Here is a 19420-nt window from a genome sequence, read left to right as displayed (position 1 = left end):
ATTTACATTCCCACCAACAGTGCAAGAGGGTTCCCTTTTCTCCACACCCTCTGCAGCATTTATTGTTTGTAGACTTTTTGATGATAACCATTCTGACCGGTGTGAGATGATATCTCATTGTAGTTTTGATTTGCATTTCTCTAATGATTAATGATGTTGAGCATTCTTTCATGTGTTTGTTGGCCATCTGTATATCTTCTTTGGAGAAATGTCTATTTAGGTCTTCTGCCCATTTTTGGATTGGGTTGTTTGTTTTTTTGATATTGAGCTGCATGAGCTGCTTGTAAATTTTGGAGATTAATCCTTTGTCAGTTGCTTCATTTGCAAATATTTTCTCCCATTCTGAGGGTTGTCTTTTTGTCTTGTTTATGGTTTCCTTTGCTGTGCAAAAGCTTTTAAGTTTCATTAGGTCCCATTTGTTTATTTTTGTTTTTATTTCCATTCCTCTAGGAGGTGGGTCAAAAAGGATCTTGCTGTGATTTATGTCATGGAGTGTTCTGCCTATGTTTTACTCTAAGAGTTTAATAGTGTCTGGCCTTACATTTAGGTCTTTAATCCATTTTGAGTTTATTTTTGTGTATGGTGTTAGGGAGTGTTCTAATTTCATTCTTTTACATGTAGCTGTCCAGTTTTCCCAGCACCACTTATTGAAGAGGCTGTCTTTTCTCCACTGTATATTCTTGCCTCCTTTATCAAAGATAAGGTGACCATATGTGCGTGGGTTTATCTCTGGGCTTACTGTCCTGTTCCATTGATCTATATTTCTGTTTTTGTGCCAGTACCATACTGTCTTGATTACTGTAGCTTTGTAGTATGGTCTGAAGTCAGGGAGCCTGATTCCTCCAGCTCCATTTTTCTTTCTCAAGATTGCTTTGGCTATTCGGGGTCTTTTGTGTTTCCATACAAATTGTGAGATTTTTTGTTCTAGTCACTCAGATATTTCTTAAAAACATGGTAATGATATTCCCTTACATTGACATAGCACTTTATAGCTTACACAAAGCCCCTTTGTAAGATGTTTTAACCATCACAACAACCCTTTGAGTGGGTAGAATTTTCTGTCTCTGATGACTTTGATCCCTAATTATGAACTTTGGCTGATGATAGTTGCAGCATTAGAGATTGTGAGCTTTTTCAGTTCTGATGCCTTAAGCAAATTTGCAAGGGAGCCCTGATGTTAACTTTGGCAGGTTTCATGTCTGCAAATATTGATTGAGCCAGAAGCCCTAGTTGTAAAATGTCACCAGTGAATGTGCAGCCAGCAAAGGCAAGGGAAAACTCATTACTGCAGCTCATCTGTAACTTCTGGGTCAGGCCACTCACTACCATCTGGTAAAAATGAATGTTTGAAAACTCCTTTTTATTCTGACAAAATGTAATCAGGTGAGGTTAACAGCAGATGATTTCTGAGCACTTCGAATTGGTTAGAGCAATCCGTCCACAAGCTTGGGTTTGTGACATTCCATATGTCTAATCACCTGAAGAGGTATCAGAAAGCTTTGAAATTGTGAAATCCCCAAATAAAGGTAGGAAGGAATTTAATTATGTGTACACCTCCCTTAACTGTGTTGCATACATTCTTCCCATCTCATATTGAAAGTGTTTATTCTGAAAAAGAAAAAGCAATGAGAGAGGAAGAATGAAATAGGATTACTCTCTTAAAATAATATAAAGTGGTTTTTTTTTTTAATGTGAGAGTGAGACTAAACCTATTTTATATTGCTTTAAGGAGAAAGATTATGGACTAGGGAAGAAAATTATTAAGTTGAAAGGTTGCCCCTTAATTGAATGAACTCTCTGAGTGATCCAGAGATGGAGGGGGTGCAGTTGAGGAGGAGGTTAAGTTTCTGGTCACCGTAAGTATTAGGAAACCCCAGCCTATGCCTAGCAGAAATGTTTTAAAGGGTTTTCAAACCTCAGAAAGATAATTGAGTTAGATCAAGGATTCCTAAAGTCTGGATTGTCTCTAGTGACTCAGAATTATTGCAAGAGGTTTTGAATCCAGATATACACAAGCATTTTCTGTAGAATGAATCTCAATCTCTCAAAATCTCTCTCAAAATTAATCAGTCTCTCTTTTTCTGTTTCTCTTTGTCTGCTCTTCTCTTCTCTCTCTCTTAAATGTGGGAGTTAAAAACACAAATTCAATGAACAGTATTACCAAATACATAGAAATGTATTTGTTTGTTGTCATTGTGTATTTTCTCAATCATTGGATACTAAAAAAGTGCAGCTGGGGTGGGGTCTGTCAAATATTTTGATGTTAAAAATGGGATCCTTGTTTTAACACCTATTAATGGTCAACACCCTCTCCAACCTTGAGGTTCTTTGATTCTGAGTCAGGTGTGTCCAGGAGAGATACATGTATTGTCTTCTGTGGGCTAAACTGTGATTAGCACTTTAGAAACATTGGCCTTTATGTATGTATATGTGTGTGTGTATATATGTATATATATATATATATATATATAAAAGTCTGTGTGAAAGTGCAGGTTGTTCCTAGTTTATAGATTGAGAAAACTCAAGCCTGGAATGGGTAAGTTACTTTCCAGGGCTGCTAAGTAGAGGGACCAGGATTTGAATTTAGGAAAATCTGACTCCAAAATTCATTCTCCAGACAGGATATCACCATTGCACACAGGTTAGGAATGACTAGTTAGTATAGCGAAGGAGGAGACGAACTATATTGGGAATTAGAAGCCTTATATTATTGCCTACCACAGACAAGGTGCTTAAACCCACCGAGCTCAGGTTTCCCTATTTCTGTAAAAAGAGGGATAAACTAGATTATCTCTTTCAGTTCACATTTGAGTCTTTCCCATTGTTTGATATTTAGGAAACAGCACTTTATGGCCCCACTTGGAAGGCCCTTTTCTGAAGATATGTGACCTTCTTGATGCTAAGTGAAGAATTCCTGGTTTATTATAAAGTTAATAGAAGATTTCCTTTGAATTTTTTCCATTTCCTTAATAAAAGTGAACAAATTTTTCTTCCATTAACATGAAAGTACATTTTATGAAAATTACTCCATTTCTTAGCCAGGTAACTTGGACTATTGAGCTATATTTAGATGTTCCCCCGCAGTGTACATCTACATTGTTATAGCCTGGTACAAATGTGCTCTTCACATTAATAATTGCACTGTGTGTTTTCATAATTTATCATAATGATACCATTATTGCTTATTATAGAAGTCCCCTTTCTTCTCCCCCACCCCCAAGTCTAATTGAGGTCGAGACAGACCATAAATGCGATAATATAGATTGCACGCTCAGAGGAAATGGGGTTGGTTTCATAGTGGAGTTTTAATTTAGGATTCGTTCTGGTGATGTAGCCTCTTCCTATGGTACATTACTTTGAGCCCAATATAACTGCATTTTCCCACAGCCCCTCATTATAGCTACAGCTTCTCACTGCTTTTTAATTAAAAAGAGAGAGAGAGGGGGAGAGAAATGAAACCTAAAGCTTAGGTTGGATATTGTCTGGGTATGCAGGGACTAGTCTAGGCAGATTGCTTATTTAATTTTTTAATTCTTTCAAAGCTTTCATGGAGATGTCTTGATTTCTATTTCTAGGGGGATGGGTATATATATCATTCATCATACACACACAAACACACACAAGGCATCAAGAGTTTTGGAAAGTAAAGACATATTATATATATATTCTTGGAGCTTCCTATAAGCTTTGAGCAAGTGGGAATCCTTTGTGTATCCTAGAAAGGGTACCAGCTGTGTGGTTGGATGGTGGCAAATGCTTAGTGAGCATTTATTCCGCTCACCACCTATTGGGAATAAGGCAGGGAATGTAGAAGATTGTAAAAATCCTTAAAGGCTGATGTTCTAGTACATCAGAAGTTAAGAGTTAATCATTTTTCTGCTGTGGGCAGCAGAAGCAGAGAAATGACTTTATTAAGAACAATTTCTTTTGTCATTCCTTCATCTTGAGGGATTCCGAACACCTTTCAGATACCAAAACAAATTAATCTCCAAAGGTGACTGGTAAGACTGGCTTAATCCTCTTGGGATTTTTTGTGTAAAACACAAGGAGAGCTCAGGCCTGAGCTGATGACCTCTCTGACAGGCTGTGAGTGCTCCCTTTCTGGATCCAGAGTCCTTTGTCTCTTCTGTAGTGAAAGCAGTTTGGCAGTTCCTAGGTTCTTCCCCACTTACATGTTCTTGCTTTGTTTTGTATAACTGACCACTCTCTCAGTGGTGAATACTGGTAAATATAATCTAGAAGTTTATTTCTGGGGCAGGGTGTTGTTAGCTTCACAGATTTTAATGGGGTCTTTTACAAATAGGACTTCAGCTTTATATGAGTCCCAATTTCATTCAGTGTTGCCAGAAATCCAATTTCATTTTGACATTATCAGGGAACAGGAACCCCTCAGATGAAAATTCCCTAAACCTGGGATGTCTAGTATGGTAGCCACTAGCTGCACATGGCTGTTGGGCACATGAAATATGGCTGGTTCTGTGTTAAGATACACCATGAGTGTAAAATACATCTACCGAATTCCAAAGACTTAGTATTTAAAACAAAAAAGTAAAATACCTCATTAGTAATTTTTTATATTGATTTCATGTTGAAATGGTAATATTTTAGATATATTGGATTAAATAAAATATATTATTGAAATTAATTTCATTTGTTTCTTTTTTTATTTGGCTGCTAAAACAATTTTAAATTATATCTGTGGCTTGCATTATATTTTGATTGGACTGCTATGTCCTAGATTGTTAAGCCCCTTGATAGCAAAGCAATGTTTGTCTTTATGCCATGTGTCTCCAGTCCCCAGCACAGTGCCTTATATATAGTTGGCACTTATTATATATTTGTTACAGAAATGAATTTTAACCTTTATTACCCAGAATGGTCAAATTTCAGAAATGAGTAGGAACTTCTCTATTTGGAGGGTTAGTATCTGAAAAAGAATTGAGAGTTGAGAAGACAAGTAAAGAACAGAAGTTTTTAAAATTTTGCCTTGGGAGAGAAAAATGCTGAAATAAAATATATCAGGGCCTTTGGGAGGCTTATCCATCTGTTGGAGAGGGAGGTGGGAGCTGTTACGTTTGTCAAGGCACCGTGTCAAAGCCTCCCAGTGGGATGGGTTCTGCTGTGCTCTGCTGCAGAGTTGTCCTCCATGAGGGGAGCTGAAGCCGAATACCCTGTATGAGGGGGAAGGAAATTGGAGGTACAGTGGGTAAACCTAAAGGTTGCCCTCTTAGGAATGTGCTTAGACTATTCATAAAGATTAGCAAAGCTATTCTTGTCTCAAGAATCCGTTCTAGCCCTGTCTATCCCTGTGTCCCCATTTAGACATTACCCTAATGGAAGCCTGGGACTGGTACTAGGCCAGCCTGATTACTTGAGGATCCTTCAAGCCTTGGAATTCTTTAATAAATTATTTGTTGAATGAATGGTTTAACAAATATTATTTTAACTTGGCTAACGTCCTGTATGACTTATGTTTATAGGTATATGTTCTTGCCTGAAAGTCCCTCAGACCTGTCTCAGCTAGGGTCCTGGAATCATGGAAGTTGGCAAACTTCCCAGAGATCAGTTTCAACTTTTAGAAGGCACCAGGTTGTCTTTGCAAGAGTTTATTAAAGGATCTCAGGCATCCTGTCTCCCTGCTTATAAGATAGAACTGTTAACTACTTCTCATCCCCAGAGATGGGATAAAGATTAAAAGGAGTGTTTTAAGTTCTGCAGAAGGAAAGTGCTATTTCAGTGGAAATTATTAGTGGTAAAAATGAAACTCCTCCCTGACCTCTGAAATGTTTGTTTTACAGAAGTGGATTGGAAGATGTGTTCAAAAGAGACATTGCCAGTGTTCTTTGTTTTTTTTTGCATTTCTTAACTGTGGCAGTATTTAGCTTTCTCCTTTTAATTGTGGTCCACTGCCTTTTCTCTCTGCGCTGAGATAAACAATCCAGAAATCTCCTCTCCGTGGAGGACTATGGAGCTCATGCTTTGATTTGGCTGCTGCAATAGGCTCACGCTAATCAGAACCGCAGCAGGGCTTGTTTTACGAGCCTGAAAGAATTGGTGCTCCCAGGGGGCTGAAGTTCCTTACCTGCTGTGGAGCTACCTAGTTTGAAGCCTGCCCTCCTTTAGGAGCAAGCTACCTCCTTCTCCTTCTCACATGAAAACCACCACCTCCTTTTTTTGTACTCTTTGGTTACTGGCATGTTGATTTCCTTTTTCTTTTTCTTTTTCTTTTTCTTCTTCTTTTTTTAACGTGTAGACTAGTAAGGATGACAACAGATTTTTGTAATTTTTATATTTATGGAAATAGAGTGTGATCATATGAAATTATAATCCATCCCAGGGAGACTCAGGGACAGAGTGAAAAATAGCAGGTGGTACCCCACAAACCAAATTGTCTAATGTGAGTTTTCTAAGCAATGTCATATGCTTAGACTTACTGAAGTACCTGGTATGTGGAACCAGCAGGGTACATGAATATAGAGGGGAATGCCTTTGTACCACTGGGGTAGCAGAGTTCAGTAACAGTGTGGGTTATAAGTCACAGGGTGAGATGTGTATCATGTATAATAGAAATTTGTCTGTTATCACCAAAAGCAACTTAGCAGGCTGGCAGTGAATGTAGCATTTTCTTCACTTTGGTAGTAACATACCACATTGCACCTAGCACACTGTTGGTGTGTGCAGTTATTGTAACCGATAAAGAAAAGCTCGTTGAAGAGCCACCTAACACAAATGTTTTGTGTTGGGGAAGACAGAATCATTTGGATTAAGTAACTCATAGTAATAATTTTATGTATTTGTTTAGTGTTCTTTCACTACAGTTTGCCACCGTTTGGTTCAAACTTCCAGTTATAAGGTAAATAAGTTCTGGGGATCTAATGTATAGCAGAGTGACTGTAGTTAATAATACTGTATCGTATACTTGAAAGTTGCTGAGATCTTAAATGTTCTCACCATCGGTGGTGGTGGGGAAAGGTAATTATGTGAGGTGATAGAGGTATTAACTAACCTTATTGTGGTATCATTTCACAATATATATGTGAATCAGATCATCATGTTGTACACCTTAAACTTGCACAATGTTATATGTCAGTTATATCTCAATAAAGCAGAAAAAAATTTTAAAAATACACACAAAAACATCTTTTCTGAAGTTCACAGGGAGAAAAGGGTGATAATCTCCACTTGCAGATGAGGAAAGTAAGGCTTAGAGAGGTTAAATGATGTGCCCAGAGTTGCAGAGTAGTAACTAGAGCTGAATGGAGATATTGGGCTGTTTGATATCTAGTGCGGTGCTCTTTTTCCTCAGCTCTGAGGCCCATTTCAGTAGTGCCCTGTTTTATTCCAGCTGAATGGCAAGCAATTGTAAAAACTCCTCCATGGACTGCACTGTCAGAGGCAGAATGAGACCCTACCAGTGTGGTGGGAAAAGCCCTGGACTAGGAGTCAGGAAGTACCATTCTATTTTCAGCGCTGCTCCTGGTTTTGTGACCTTGGGTAATACTTGACCTCTGGGCCTTACTCTACTCTGCTGTAAAGTAGGAATTTAGAACGTTGTAGACCCTTGGAAGTTAAGTATGTAATAGTCTCTGCCTGAATTACTTGTGAGTGACTATAATCTTTTTAAAATCTCAATTAAAACCAGGTACTAAGGGATTGGTGTTGGGGACTGAATCCTAACTAGTAAATTGAGCTTAACCCAGTGTTCCCTTCTCAAAGTAGCCTTGTTCCCCGTGATTTCTGTATATACAGGAACTTTTGTGAAGTGCTAAACTTTGCATATTGAAAAATACCTGTAACAAAAGCCAGCTACCTTGTAGGTGACTGTAATCATGTATTTATAGAATCGTTGCGGGTCTGAAAAATAACCACTTAGAGCTTTACTTCATTCTGTGGGAGAAATTGTATGCTGTGGTGTTTTTCAGTCAGGGAATTCTCGAAAACTTTTAGAATGCTTGGTATGTATGCCCTTCTACATATTTTCCAGCTCTAAAATCCTGTGTTTCTTTTTTCTCTTTCTTAGCCCAACAGGGGCACAAAACGTCCCCGGGATGATGAAGAGGAAGAGCTGAAGATGCGTCGGAGACAAGCTGGTACTCGAGAGCGTGGCCGCTTTCGGGAGGAGGAAATGACTGTGGTCGAAGAAGCAGATGATGACAAAAAACGGCTGCTTCAAATTATTGACAGAGAGGGTGAGGAGGAAGAGGAAGAGGTAAGGTGGCAGAGTTGGGCTTGGAGCTCAGATGCTCGGCCCTGACACAGCATCTGTAGAGTGTAATTCAGTGCTAAATGCTTAATTTCCCTGAACTTCCCAGCTTAATCTGTAAAATGGGGTTAAGAATACTTATTTCACAGTGTTGACATGAAGGTTAAGTGGAATAATGGAGTTGGGAAAGCATTTTACAAGCTGTAAAGAACATTACAGATAGAGTTTTTAAATTATTCTGGATTATATATTATAATCGAGGCCCAAGCACTGAACTGTGGGGCAATTAGTATGGACTGAGGAGGGTCAGAGAGGCTTCCTAGCCAGTACTGAGGACACATAGAGGGCACTCATTTTTAAGTACAGTCAATAGTCTTTGAAAGAGGAGTAGAATTGTGTCAAATAAATGGAAGAAGGGCTTTTCAGGCAGTTGAAATGGCCTTCGCAAAGCAACAAAGTTGAAGAAATTAAAGGCACAGCCAGGGGATTAGGTATTTAGATGTGATTGAAAAAATATGGTTTAGGGAAAGAGATACCCAAGGCCCTTTCTATTTGCTGTTCCTCAAGGTGCCTTAGGGCCTTTGCACTGACTCCTGCCTCTGAACCTTTTTCCTTCTGTGTCCTCTGCTGGCATGCTCTTCTTCCCCTGATGCTTTCTCATGACTGGTTTCTTCTCATTCAGGTCTCAGTTCAGATGTTTCCTCCTCAGGGAAGTCGTTCCTGTCTCTGAGGTAGCCCTGCAAGTCGTTCTCTTATTCTCTTATCACTTTATTCTGTATACTGTCTTCACAGCGCTTATCATGATCTGAAATTCCTGTTTGTTATTTTACTCATTTGTTATCCTCTCCCCAACCTCTGTTGAAAACAGGGACTGGCTCTGTTTTGTTCACAGCTGTATCTCTAGCATTCAGAGCAATGCCTAGAACTTGGTGTAGGCCCTTAACAAATATTTATTGAATGAATAAATGAAGCTGAAAAGAATAGAGGTAAAATATCAGTGATTAAAAATAATGTGACCTTACCTTTTGTGTCTCTTTAAATCCTTAAGTGTTAACTTGTATGTTATTTCACTCTGGCATTTTGTTCAGTATGAATTATAGAAATAGATTCTTAAGAGCCAGCTGTTTTTTGGTTCCCTCAAAGACTTGATGCTAAGTTTGGATTTAAAAAATGAAGCTGGAGTGTGAATCTGAGAAGAAAAAAAATTGATTCATATTCCAAAAAGGTCTTTATTGTGTTATGACAGTAACTCTCTCCTTATTAGGATTTCTACCAGTGGTAATTCGGGGGTCTGCCCCTAAGAGATGGTGACACTTTGGAAATCTGTGGTGGGAGACAGTCCTGGATTTCCTCTCTGAGGGCAGCAGCCCTGTCAGCCTTAGACAAACAGTGTGTGTAGCACATCCTCCCTTTCTCCCTCCCTCCTTACCAGCTTCTGATCAATCTGTTAGCCCTGCAGCAGCAGTTAATTGGCAGGTATAATTCCCGTGTCGGGCAAGGCTGGTACTGGAGGATTAGGATAGTAGCTGTCATGGGTAAATGGTTTCTAGCCTGGGAGACAGAAATGGGATGTGGGACCAGCCCTTCTGTTAAGGGACAGGGAAAAAGAGGTCGCTTTGTAAAAATGACGTATGGAAGGCTACAAGTCCAGGAGTTATTTTCTCACTGCCACCAAAGTCCCATTTGATGAAAAACAAGTGATGTTTACCCCTGTAAAGTCACGTGAACTTGTAAAATATTATTGTCCTTTTTGTGCTACATCACCAGCATTCATCTTTCTGAAATCTCCCTCTGGTTTCTGACGTTGAGCTATTGGAGATACTGCTGTGGCCGATGACTAAGACTGATAATTCGGTTTTCCCCCAGTGTTGGAGAGAAATTAAAGGAGGGAAGGCCAAACCCTGGAGAGGCTAAGACTTTGGGAATCCTATGAGAGCTGTGTTATTAACACTAATAAAGTTTTTTTCCTACAGGGTTGGCAGGATGTTAGCTAAGGGAAAGAAAAGCCGTAGGTACTGAGATTGCTTGAAAGTGATTTAACCCTTTCCTAGCAACTTAAATTATTTTAGTTAAATCCCAGTGATAAGTTGGGTACATTAACAATCATGCTAATAGTTACAATAACAGCTTATATTAATAGAGTGTCATATAGTTTATAAAACAGTTTTATGTACCTCATGTCTTTAGGTCATCTCTATGACCTTGAAAGATACAGGTAATAGTTTTCCCCTTTCTGCCTGCCTTCCTTCCTTCCTTGAACAGATCTTCATTGGATGTCTCCTGTGTGCCAGGCCCTATCATGGGCACTGGAGAGTCAACAGTGAATAAGCAGACATGGGCCAGTAATAGAGGTTTGGGGTTGGAGAGATTACTGGGCCAAATCCTGCCAGGCCTTCCTTATATAGGTCATGTGAAGGATTTGGGACTTTATTCTAAATGCCAAGTGGATGAATTCACTTATGAGGTAGAATCAATTAGACTTGGTGAGGGTTTGAAGATTATATTCAGCAAAGTAACGTTGCCACGTGGGTAGTAAGTAGTGAAGCTAAGCTCTGAGTCCTGACTGAGCCAGGGCACTGACTTCAGTTTTTTTTACCAAGTCAGGGTACCTCTCCTTAAAGCTGTAGACACTGGGGAGCGGGTGGGGTTCCAACAGAGTACCTCAGGATCCAGGAGTCATTGATAAAATCTAAGAAAGGTGTCATGCCCAAAATGAATGTATAGGTATCTCCCACTTAAAACTCAATATGTTGGGGCTTCCCTGGTGGTGCAGTGGTTAAGAATCCACCTGCCAATGCAGGGGACACGGGTTCGAGCCCTGGTCCGAGAAGATCCCACATGCCGCGGAGCAACTGGGCCTGTGCTCCACAACTGCTGAGCCTGCGCTTTAGAACCCACGAGCCACAACTACTGGGGCCTGTGCACCTACAGCCTGTGCTCCGCAACAAAGAGTGGCCCCCGCTCACCGCAGCTAGAGAAAACCCGCACGCAGCAATGAAGACCCAACACAGCCAAAAATAAAATAAGTAAATTAAAAAAAAAACCTCAATATGCCAAAATCTAAATTTAATAACATAATAGCTAACATTTTGGGGTACTTAAAAAATTATGAGATGATTCAGTGCTTTCCAGAAGGATCTATTTCTGGTTCTCTTAATAGCAGTTTCTTTATTGCTTTTAGGTGTGAGTTTTGGTCAATGACTACAAAGTTACGAAGCTAGGAGTTCGGAGAGTGTTAGAGAGGCAGAGTGTACTGCAGCACATTACTTTAAACTGGGAAATAAACTGAGGAAAAAACATTTCTGAAACTTTAGTGTAGATTTTTTTGGGGGGGGGGCGAATGATTCTGTTTTCAAAAATTCACTTTATTTACCTTTGTAGGTATTATTCCACTGTATGAAGTAAGAATATTCTGTATGGTCTGCTAGTTTTTTTATGCTTCCTCTGAGCGAGGTTACTAAATTCTTGTTGCTGTATCGGGATTCCAGGTACCTGTCTGATACCCTTCTCAGTAGCTAGTAAGGACAAGATACAGTAATGTATAATATAAGAAACACAAAGCAGTGACTATTGCTAATTAACAACCATTCTTATGGGTGTACAAAAATAGGCTATAAGTTGAATTTGACGTATGGACCATAGTTTGCTGACCCCCGGTGTAGGGAAAAGATAGAGGGGCAGGCACTGTCACTGACTCAGGGTTTGACCTTGAGCAAGTTCTTTAAACCTCTAAATGTTATCTTACCTGTACAACAGAAGAGAAGGACGAAATAAATATTAAACAATATTCATTTAATATCGTTGCTTACTCCATGCCATACAGTATGCTCAAGAAATATTTGTTGAATGAGTGAGTCTTTAATGCCTTAAGTTGAACTTCCTGTGCTGGATGTGAGACACACAGAGTGATGATACAAAGTAGCATGTGATGTACACCCTTAACTCTCATTCTAATGAGGGAGATAAAGTATGTACTGTACAGTTAATCCAGAAAGATGAGGGGCAGAATGACATGTAAGAGCCACGGGAAAGAAGTAGTGATTAGTGAATAAGAAATCCCTTTGGACTGAAATTGTTGCATTTGTCTCTTTACCCCAGGAAGAACCATTGGATGAAAGCTCAGTGAAGAAAATGATCCTTACATTTGAAAAAAGATCATACAAAAACCAAGAGTTGCGGATCAAGTTTCCAGACAATCCAGAGAAGTAAGGCTCTGTTTTGCTGTTTTTGCCCTTTCTCCTCTGAGATGTTTTGTTTGCTATTTTGTTTTGCTCTTTGTGTGTTTTGTCTTCCCAGGATGACCCACATGTTTGGGAAATCACTGGAAGTACTCACAGGACTCGGAGTCAGTGGTACTCAAGGATACACAATAGGATCAGCAAGGGGAAAAGACACATCAGGCAGTTTGGAGAAATTCATGTGCAGCTTCCTGTGTTTTCTCCCTTCCACTGGGAGGGGTCAACATGCTCCTTTTTCCAGCAGTGAAATACATCATCACATGTGCAGTGTTTCTGTTAGGAAAGCCCGTTTGAGACTCTGAGACCAGGGTATTTATTGAAGACAGATCATAACATTCTCTGCCAACAACAGCTACCAAAATTCCAGACTCACAGAAGGAAAGCAGATGTTCAGTGCCCCAGATGGGCAAATCAACCTTATCACTTAGGAATTGTTTCAAAAGCCAGGTTCCCAGCTGCCAGCCTAGGACCAGGCCCTTCTAAGGATCAGGCCTGTTATGTTAACTCTTTTTTGCATTACTCTTCTCAAGGCCCCAGGAAGACTGACCATGGCTGCCATTAGTGATAGCTTTACTGTACTGTTGAGAAATGTCTAAGGCTTTGGGGTTAGACAGATATGGGTGTGACTCCCAAATGACCTTGAGTAAGTCATTTCTCCTTTCTTAGCCTCAGGTGTCTCATCTGTATAAAGAAATAGTACCTTCCTCACAGGGTGGTTGTGAAGAATAAATGAGAATAATGGCATGTGTTTAGCTCAGTATCTGGCACATAGTAAGTGCTCATGAAATGATAGTTAATATGGTTGTTACTACACCAGCTCCTCAGTGCACTGTGAAGTGCTATAATGAGGAATCTGATAACTTTGCAGCAGTTTTGAATCCTAAGTAAATGGATTTTCATATTTATACAGATTTTAATGTCCTAAATCTCTCTTTCCCTCCCTTCCTCCTTCCTAGGACATACACTTTTAATGAATCTTCATATGCCTAAGGCCCCTAGGCAATTAGGAGTTGAATAGTATAGTCTTTGCACTCAAGTTTAAAGGTTACTAGGGAGACTGACTATAAATGCATGGTAGAAGGAAGTATACTTTAAAAGAAATACAAGCAAAGTACTGTGGGAGCAAAGAGGAAGAAGCAGTGAATACCAAGTCGGGGGCTAGTGAAGGCTTCACAGAAGAGGTGGTATTTGAGCTGGGCCTTGAAGAATGATTTTGATTTTAGTTAGGCAGAAAACATGGAGAGGCATGCCAGGCAATGTGACTAGCAGGAGCAAAGGCACAGAGGTATCAGAGGGCATCCTGTTCTCATGGCAACTTGGTAAGGCTAATGTGGTCCACTACGTTCTCTCTGTACTGTGGATAAGGAGGTGGAGAGGGGAGAACCTGGTTACTGGACCTAGGGCCACAGCCCCCTTTGACAGTAGGAGTAGCTAGATCAGAGCTCAGCTTTCCCCGCACCAGAGCCCTATCAGTTTTTGTGCTGACCTCTACCGTACAACAGTAATTGCACTTGTCATACTGCTGTGTGTGTGTGTGTGTGTGTGTGTGTGTGTTTGATTATATAAGTAATACACGAATAGATTGTCATCGTAAAAAATACCAATAGTGCATAGTAGAATGAAAAATGAAAGCTGTCCTTCACTGCACTGATCCCCTTTCCATTCCTCTACTTAGAGATAGCACCTGTGAACACTTCTGTGCGTATCCTTTTTGATTGTTTTCTGTACACTTATTTACATATATATAAATATGCAAATATTTTTCTCCTACCTAAACCATACTGTACATATTCTGCACCTTGATTTTTTTGGTCACATAACGGAAGATCTTTCAGTGTTGGTGCATGCATATTTACCTTATATTTTGTGCCTGGTGCATAGCATTTCATGGTTTGGAGATACCATGATTTATTTATTAATTTACCATGATTTATTTAGTATGTTTCTATAGATGGACATTTGGTTATTTTAAATATTGGCTTTTATGAACAATGCTGTAGTGAACCTCTGTGTACATGTGTCTTAGTGTACATGTATTTCTATAGGATACACATCTAAATGTTGAATTCCCAGATTGAAGGGCATGTGCATTTTAAACTTTGATAGCTACTGCCAAATTCCCCACCATATCCTTTAGTTCTGTCACCAGCAGGTCTCTTTCCCTACGTTCTTGCCCACAATGAATTTGATCTCTCTTAACATCTTTGCCATTTGTTTTATTGTTATTTCTTTACTCAGCGGTCTTCCTGCATTAGACTCTGTGTTCCTTTTAGTTGGTGTGTATTGTTTGTCTCTGTAGTACCTAGCACGGTACCTGCCATACTGTAGGCACTCAGTAAACAAGAGAGATCTTATATAGTTGATGTCATATTTACTACATCCCTATTGCTTGGAACCCAAGGATACGTTATGAGGCAGCTATGCCATAGGTTGATGACACTGGAAATTTAAGAAATCCAATTTACTTCTTGGAATGGCAGTATTACCTTTGCCCACTTGGTAGGTATACTTGTCATTTGTTTGTTTGTTTTTTTTAAATTAATTTATTTATTTTTATTTATGGCTGTGTTGGGTCTTCGTTTCTGTGCGAGGGCTTTCTCTAGTTGTGGCAAGCGGGGGCCACTCTTCATCGCGGTGCACGGGCCTCTCACTATCACGGCCTCTCTTGTTGCGGAGCACAGGCTCCAGACGCGCAGGCTCAGTAATTGTGGCTCACAGGCCCAGTTGCTCTGCGGCATGTGGGATCTTCCCAGACCAGGGCTCGAACCCGTGTCCCCTGCATTGGCAGGCAGATTCTCAACCACTGCGCCACCAGGGAAGCCCTGTACTTGTCATTTTAGAGCAACGAGTTTCTGCAGCTTATGTTCACCATCTACATCTTAGGTACCACAGATGCTATATTGTTACAATTCATGAACTGGTTTTAAGAAAATGTTATTTTATTTAAAAATATCAACAGTGTTTTCCATTCACACAAAATTTATATGCTATTTTAGTTTTAAAATCTAAACATTTGAAAACTGAAATTATGCATAAAGAACATTTTTTTTTTTTTTATGTCCAAAAGCAGTTAGGAAACTACATTGTGTTTTAACCTTGAGTTCTTGAATTCATACTGGTGTAGTGTCTTTTATAATTCTCTAGACCCGCAAGGTGCAATTAAGATGAAAATTGCTAGAGCATATTTGAATGAAACTTTCCGGTTGAGATCAGAAACATTCAAATTTATTTTCCCATATATGCAATTGTCATTTTGATTGCATACCAAAAAATGCCTCTCTTCATTTGGTTGCATTTCAGATTCAATTGACAATTCTCTTATGCAGCGTCTACTTTGCACGGTGTGCTCTTTCTCCCAAACATCACATCTAGTAGAGTGTGCTGTTTCCCTAGTAAGTCCTTTAGTAGTTTTTCTCTTCATTTTTGCAGGGGCAGAATTATTTAGTTTAGTGGTCCTCAAATTTTTTCGTCTTGGGATCCCTTTGCACCCTTAAATTATTGAGTACCCCAGAGTACTTATCTTAAGAAAATTCTAGAATATTCAAGTACACATTTTATTAGCCATTAGGGCAATGGTATCGTCACATTATTGTATAGTTGTCTGAGAAACTCCACCGTACACTCCTGAGAGAATGAGAGTGAAAAAGGCAAATAATGTTTTGGAGTTGTTGTAAAAATAGTTTTGATCTTATAAACCCCTGAAAGGATCTCCAGCCACCACCTGCAGTCCCAGGACCACACTTTGAGAACTGCTGATTTAGCAAGGTGAAGGAAGCATCGTGTTCTCTGTGCACTTACAGCTGGTTTTGTGATTGCAGGAGGACTCATTGGTTTCTGTTGTTCTTATAGTGTTTTTGAACATTGCTGATCACTTGCTAAAATTCACTTTTGTGGTTGAGGGAGAACATCCTGCTGGTCTGAAGGAAATGTACATGGGCAAGCTAGCAGAATATTCTCCGTCCTACCAGATGGAATCAGTGACCCCATCTCAGCCTGGGTTACTGTTTTAATATGTTGCTCTATTGCTTTCCCATTGACCTCTAGCTTGATCCTCTCCCCCCAGCTGTGAGTCATCTGTTGCTGAAGGTATACCTAATCCCTAGGCAGCCGTCTGCAAATACTGTAGTGTGTGCTTTTAAATGAGTAGGCTTGTACTTTTGTCAGCAAAAAGAGAATTTTCTTTGTTATAGTGTAGCAAACTTGAGGGTATCTAGATTCATTGACTACCTACTACGTGCCAACACTTGTTAGGCATTTTATTATCTCTTTTAATCCTTACTATAATTCAGATAGGAAGATTAAGGAAGTTGAGTTTTAGAGATAGGTTAGTTAATATTCTGTCTCCCTTGACAAGGTTGGAGCCAAGTGCTCTGTGTTCCAATGGCAATTTTCTTGGGCAACGCTGGATATCCTTACAATGAATTGTATGTAATAGATTATTTGTATTTGTGCTAGGCTAGGAGCTCGGTGAGGACAGCAACTGGGGTTACTTTGCTATCTGTTATATCCTCAGTACCTAGCACAGTGACTGGCACCTAGTATGTGCCCATAAATACTTACTGACACACTGCTAATGTTTACACAGCCAGTAAATAATGTTGCTGGGGTGTGACCCAGGTCAATATCATTCCTACCTCCAGGCATTTCTCACTATATCTTGTTACTCATGTCACATGGGACCCCAGTGGTATTTTTATGCTGTTTCCCTGCTCACAGTTGACTTTCTGCTCATTTTGTTTTGATAATTTTATGACTTTCTAAACTTAAAGATATTTGGTTAAGATTGCATATTTGGAAGAAGGATTTCAAAGTTGGAAGGGACTGAAAGGTACAGGCCATTTCTCCCTTCTCATCATTGATTTTTTTATATCACCTTTTATTAATTACCCCCAGTGACAAAGATCTAACTTTCCAGTGAAACCTATTTCATCATTTGACAGCTCTGACTCTTAAGATTTCAACTCTGGATGAAAAAGAATTTCAACAAATCCTCCTGTGAGAGGATATCTAGACTCCTTATAACCTCAGTTGCTTCCCCAAATTAGTTTCCATATCCCTCCTAAAGTATGGTTCCCATAACAGATGTCACAGACTTTTATAGTCATCTAATCAGCATAACTATCTTGTCTTCTTTTAAGCAGCCTAAAACCACAGCAGCATTTGTGGCAGCTACTTTCCTCTGCTCCTTCATTTGGAAGGCATCTGCTGAGTTTCTGCAGTGGACCAGGGAGTGTGCCCAGTGCTAGGTGTCCAGAGATGACTGAGAAGTAGTCTCTGTCCTGGCAGAACTGTTTCGTGGTCTGATTTGTATTGTGGTTACAGTTGACTAAAACCATCAGGTCCTTTCTACACACATCTCTTACTACACTGTGTCTTTCCTGCCCCATGTATTTGTACTTGACTTTTTGGCTCAATGCGTTCTCCACGTAGACCCTAGGTAATTTTTCTCCTGTTAGATTTGGCCCATCATCATTGCCTGTCAGAAACTTTTTGAATGGATTCTGTCAGCTGCTATGTTCACTATACGCTTTGTGTTATATGACATTTGTTAAGTTTGCTTTTTATATATCTTCACCCAAGTTGTTGATCAAAACATAACAATAAAATAATATAGTTGATCTAAACAGACCTAAGGATGGAGCCCTGCAGGATACCACCAGAAGCTTCTCTCCAGGCTGACATTCATTCACTAATTATCACTCAACTCCCCAAATCTCTTCTTTGTGTGCAAGATGATTTTGTTTATTACTAGTTAGTGCCCAGTCTCCCTTGCTAGTTCTTCCCAGTGAGCTGCAAAAATCTTCTGTCAAGTTACTCTCAAGGAATCAGATTTTTTGTTTTGTTTTAAACTACCCATGTAAGGCAAATAAGCCTTAGAGGTTTGCTGAGCCCATTAGATTCAAAGATTATATAGATCTACTGCCCCGTGGAATATCTGAAGTCTGCACCAGCCCTTCCATGTCATGATTCTGATTTGGTTTCCACACTTTAGGTGATGGGGAACTAGTGATTTAAAAGGTAATCTATTTGTAAGCACTGTGGAAGGAGACTTAAAAAAAAAAAAAAGTGGTATGGGGGGGGTCTGACAAAAGTAATTTTGAAGTTTACTTGGAATAATAAGCAGGTGAGAATAGACAAGGAAGCATTCAAAAAGAAAGCTAACATAGGAGTGTTTTGCAATAACAGATATAAAATATATTGTAACACTATGAAAGTATGGTCCTGGCTCAGGAATTTGCAGACAAATCAATGAAATGGAGTGAAAAGCCCATAAACAGATTAGAGTACACATTAAAATTTAGTGTATGATAGAGGTGGCATTTCTTCAAATTTGTGGAAAAGAGATAGGTTATAGTATTGGGGCAATTGGCCAGACATTTGCAGAATATAATGTTAGATCTTTGCCCTATATTATACACTGAAATAGATTTTAGTTTTATTACTCCTAAACATTTAAAAATGTATAAACATAAAAGTACACCGTATATCTGATCTTAGCATAGAAAAAACTTTGCTCAGAATACAGGTAAAATAGAGTTCATAAGGCAAAGGTAATTAAAAACCTTTATGTCAAAAAGCACAATGTACAAATGAAAGGACAAATATTTTTCTCTGGGTTTTTTTTTTTTGCAATATATGTCAGATTAATTTCATTAATATATAGAGTGCTTATAAATCAATAATAAGATGACCACCCTGATATAAAAATGGGCAAAAAGGAAATACAAATAACTAGTAAACATTAACAAAATTTTTACCATGATGGTATCAGAAATGCAAAATTTAAAAAAGTTACATTTCCCGTCTCAATTAGGAGATTTTAAATAGATAATACTTTTTTTTGAAGAGGGTGAGGGGAAACAAGGAGTTCATACACTATTGGTGCCTTCCTGGCAGAATATATCAAAACCTGTTAAGTTATGCATACTCTTTGACTTGGTACTTTCCTTCTTGGGAATTATCCTAACACGATAGTTAT

The 19420-nt window shown here is 39.2% G+C and overlaps 1 protein-coding gene across 4 annotated transcripts in view; it reads left to right on the top strand.

The window, feature by feature from the left end:
* CTNNBL1 (catenin beta like 1) overlaps window positions 1-19420 on the top strand; it is a 163252-nt gene that overhangs the window by 21320 nt on the left and 122512 nt on the right. For all 4 annotated transcript variants that reach the window (XM_082430216.1, XM_082430219.1, XM_082430218.1 and 1 more), the window contains 2 exons: window positions 8021-8209; window positions 12302-12408. In XM_082430216.1, the coding sequence (XP_082286342.1) occupies window positions 8021-8209; window positions 12302-12408 (296 nt within the window). The remainder of the gene's footprint in view (window positions 1-8020; window positions 8210-12301; window positions 12409-19420) is intronic.

The sequence above is a fragment of the Balaenoptera physalus genome, assembly GCF_965194825.1.
Source record: "Balaenoptera physalus genome assembly, chromosome: 16".
In the NCBI taxonomy this organism is placed as follows: Eukaryota; Metazoa; Chordata; class Mammalia; order Artiodactyla; family Balaenopteridae; genus Balaenoptera; species Balaenoptera physalus.
This window is presented reverse-complemented; position numbering and strand designations above follow the sequence as displayed.